Below are 3,842 nucleotides of genomic sequence, written 5' to 3'. Positions count from 1 at the left end.
AGAATCCGTTCCAGAAGTCCATTCGACTTCCAAAACCAAATTGTGGCTCCTGATTGGCTACAGGAAGCTCCTGCAGCCAATCAGAAGCCGCGGAAGCCCAATGGGACATTCAGGTTCCAAAAGAACGTTTGCAAACCGGAACAATCACTTCTGGGTTTGCGGCGTTCGGGAGCCAAAACGTCCCGAGTTCCAGAGCGTTCGGGATCCAAGCTACGACTGTATTCTACTGTTTCCTTCTGCCGATAGATGGCCGACGAGATCAGCAAGCCCCTGACTTCGGTGAAGAAGATCACCATGGTATCGAGCGGACCCGGGGACATGGGGGCTGCCAAGATAACTGGGGAGGTGCTGGAAATCATGAGCAGGCTGCCTGACACCGTGGAGAAACTCACTGGCGTTAGCATCTCTCAGGTACCAAGCCAGAGCTGCTAGGTCCTTAACGGGGGGGCTGGTTCCCCCTCTCCCCCCCCCAGGAGGGTAGATGGCAGGGTGGCAGAGAGTGGGCGGAGCCAGAGTCAACAGTGGGCGGAGCCAACTCCTTCTGGTTTTGTTCCCCATCTTCCTCCCTCCCTGCTGAATTCTACCTAGGCAATGCTGAGGAGGAGGAAGGAGACAGCAAAACACATCTTGGGCAGTTTTAAGTGGGGAGGCAGGCAGGTGGCTGAGTGAGGCAGTGCCCCATTTGCCCTAACAGACCACTGATTCTTAGATGAGGGCAAGGGGGAGAGAAGACTTATCTGGTGCTTTGGTCACTGGCAATTTTGCAGCGGGAAGGTGTTTTGAAGCACCAGCAAGGGGAGCCAGCAAGGGGAACCCCAACACCAGCAAGGGGAACCTGGGAGCCATATTCTGCGGAAGGAGGAAAGATCATGGGGTTGGGAGTTTTTGAATCACAGCTCCTCTATTATCCAAGGAGAGAGTGGGATTTGAGGAACCTCGGGTGCTTCTGCTTACCTCCCCTTTTCCTACGGCGTGGGCTTAACCCGTCGCACTTTGTCTTTTCCATCTTACCAGCAGATGAATCAGCAGAAGCCAAGGCGGATGAACTGAATGCAGAAGACTTGCGGAGGGGGAGGGAGAGGGGGACATCCTTCCTGAGCGTGACCCTCGTCATCTTGTATGTGCCCACATATAGAGTTCTTCCCCATCCTGAGCCCTCCTGTAATCGCCAAACCTTTAATGGACTCGACTGTTGCATGTTGGCCAACAATCCTTGAAACTGCTGAGGTCTGTCACCCTTGCTGTCTCCCAGTGTCAACCCCAACGTGTACCTTGTCAGCACCCTGTCACCCATTACCGCTTGTCACGCCACGCTACTGTTGCGCTCGTTCCCCCACCAACTGCACCGTTGACGCCACTTCTGTGCTTTGTTGCCTGAGCTCGTTGGGTCACCATGTGCCTCCTGCAAGTGACCTCTCTTGGAGAATTTAAGGAAGGATCTGCTGCTGGAATTACTGGGGAGGCAGCAAGGAGAAATCTGGGAGGAAGGGGAATCCAAGGCCTGCCCTTTAGAGGTTGGTTGGTTCCTGGGTGCTTTGCCAACAAGGACTTGTAAGAGTTTTGAGTTTATGTAAGGTGGGTCCAGTGGATGTTCTAAGGAACTGCCTTCTGCGAGTGGAGACGTTTTAGAGGGCCAGTCCTACACTACCGGCCGATGCTGAAAGAACGGGCATGGACACAGTTCTTGCGAGCTCCATAGACCTAAAACCACTTATATTTTTCTGTGTATGTATGCCCTTGCTAATTCAGCCCCTTCTCCCTTTGTGCCATAGTTCTTGGGCATGGCTGAGATGCCCCCTCACTTGGCAAAATTCAAATAATCTTGCTCCCTTTTGTTGTTGCTTTTATACTTTTTTTAAACACACACGTACTATCTCGCTTTTTCAAGGGGCGTGTGTTTACGGCCGCTCTGCACTAAGCCACAAGTATACGAAGCCAAAAGCATGTTCTACACTGCATTTGGCACAGTGGTCAGGTGGCCAAACACTGTTCTGGTAGGTGCGTATTAACAGAGACAAGATGTGTAATGAATGCATATTTATTCCCCCCCCCCTTTTAAAATCAACATCTGATTGTGCCTTATATCTATGTTAGCTTCTGGAACAATCCTACGTTGCCACCAGTCCCGTGGCTGGAATAGGAGGCTTGTGGGATACACAATCAAGATGACAGGTGCTGCTGTCCTTTTACAAGTTTGGATTCTGGGCCAAGAGGGTTATATGGTACTTGCAGAAACCTGGCTGTGGCTTTGGCCTAGCCTTTCCCCTTGACATGCTAGTTTTCTGCATGCAGGGAGCTTTCCTGAAGGAGAGCATTCCAATGCAGTGGGACATGGAGATTGCGCCACATGGTTCGCCTGTTGCGTTCAGATCTGCCTTGGCATGAGGATGGCTCTGAGGATGGCTGCCAAAACAGACACAATCGGCTCTTGCTTCATTCAGGATGGGTAACCCCAATAAAGGACCATTTAAAGAGCTTCCCCGCCCACCCACTTTTCTGCTGCCAGACTCTGGCCTTGTCCTTACATTTCAGCTGTTTTGAGCCATGTCTGAGCTTCCCAGAGTGAGCTGCGAGTAGCCAGACTCCGCTGTGTCGCCTTTGCCCTCTTCCCTCGTGCCGCAAATCATGTTCCCTTGCCTGCCACTCACTCCCAAGATGAAGCACGCTTGATTGTAGGTGGAGCACACCTGACCCTGTACCTAACGGAGAAGCCGCTTGTTTGTGCCTATCCCACCTCTTGCCCTGCTTGCTGTGTAGTAAGGCCTCAGCACGGTGCCTTGTCTAACTCTTTGCCAAGGAGAAAGAGTTGCCCCCATCGTCCTTTCTGCTACCAAGATCCTCCGCTTATAATAAAAGCCAAGATTACTGCCTGTGGCGCGCGCTCTCTCTCTCTCTCTCTGTCTCTCTCTGTGGGGGGTGGGGGTGGGGGTGTGTGTTTAGCCCACCCTGGCTGGGCTTTTTCTTCCTCCCTGCCTTCCAAAACTAAAAATGTTTTGAGCACCTCAAAAAGCGTCCAGAGCCAGAGGCGGAGTTAGCTGCTGTGCATGTGGGGGCGGGGCTAGCTGCCTGCGGGGGCAGGGCTAGTGTCCTAGGTGGGTGCCGCCCGCAGCGAGCGTCCCGGGGGTGGCGGCGATGTCACCCCCCTCAAGGTTGACACCTGGTGCGGACAGTACCCACCGCACCCCCTTCCTCCACCAGTGTCAATAGCACCTCAAAACGTGTCCAGCAGTCTCTCTTTCCCAGCCAATCTTACTGAATAACTCTTAGTCTGCCTCCCCAAATGCTTTTGATTGTTTTTCTTTCTTTTCTCCCTCCCTCTGGCTGGAGGGAGGGTGGGGGGGGACAAAAGATGAGTCATCTCCAACTATCTCATAAGAACCTTGTGCCATTTATCACTAATTAACTGAAGAGAAGACGTCCCCCTGGCAACTTTGCCACTGACTTCCAGGAAATAGCTGCAGTCCTTCTGGCTCAATTAGCTGCAGATTGGCACTTCAGTGAGGCAAGTGGACAATTAATTGCCCCAGGCAGAGGCAGGGGGTACATTAGCTGCTATGCCAGGACTGCTAGCTCTGGAAAAGGTGGCCTGGTAGACTTGCCTGCATTGAAATTCTGGTTTAAGATCAGCGCAATTAGTAACACTGAACTCGTAACTAAATTTTGAAAAGGCTTGGAAGTGCAGGTGTTTTCCCAGCAAGCCTGCAGGGACAACTGCTGTGTTGTGGTGGTTAGAGTGTCAAGACTAGGACCTGGGAGATCAAATCTTCACTTGGCCACGAAGCTCAGTGGTGACCTTGGGCCAGTCACTGCCTCTCAGTGTAGCCTACCCCACAAAGATAAAA

The 3,842-nt window shown here is 52.3% G+C and overlaps 1 protein-coding gene across 2 annotated transcripts in view; it reads left to right on the top strand.

Moving 5' to 3' along the window:
* Nucleotides 1-2,870, top strand: part of FLOT1 (flotillin 1) — a 26,060-nt gene extending 23,190 nt beyond the window's left edge. Inside the window, exons 12-13 of one of the 2 annotated variants that reach the window (XM_081853611.1) lie at nt 247-411; nt 1,015-2,870. In XM_081853611.1, the coding sequence (XP_081709737.1) occupies nt 247-411; nt 1,015-1,050 (201 nt within the window). In that variant the 3' untranslated portion in view covers nt 1,051-2,870. The remainder of the gene's footprint in view (nt 1-246; nt 412-1,014) is intronic. The other variant, XM_081853610.1, reaches the window with a different exon arrangement.
* Nucleotides 2,871-3,842: the final 972 nt, after the last annotated feature.

This window comes from Podarcis erhardii (genome assembly GCF_964252035.2).
Source record: "Podarcis erhardii genome assembly, chromosome: 2".
In the NCBI taxonomy this organism is placed as follows: Eukaryota; Metazoa; Chordata; class Lepidosauria; order Squamata; family Lacertidae; genus Podarcis; species Podarcis erhardii.
This window is presented reverse-complemented; position numbering and strand designations above follow the sequence as displayed.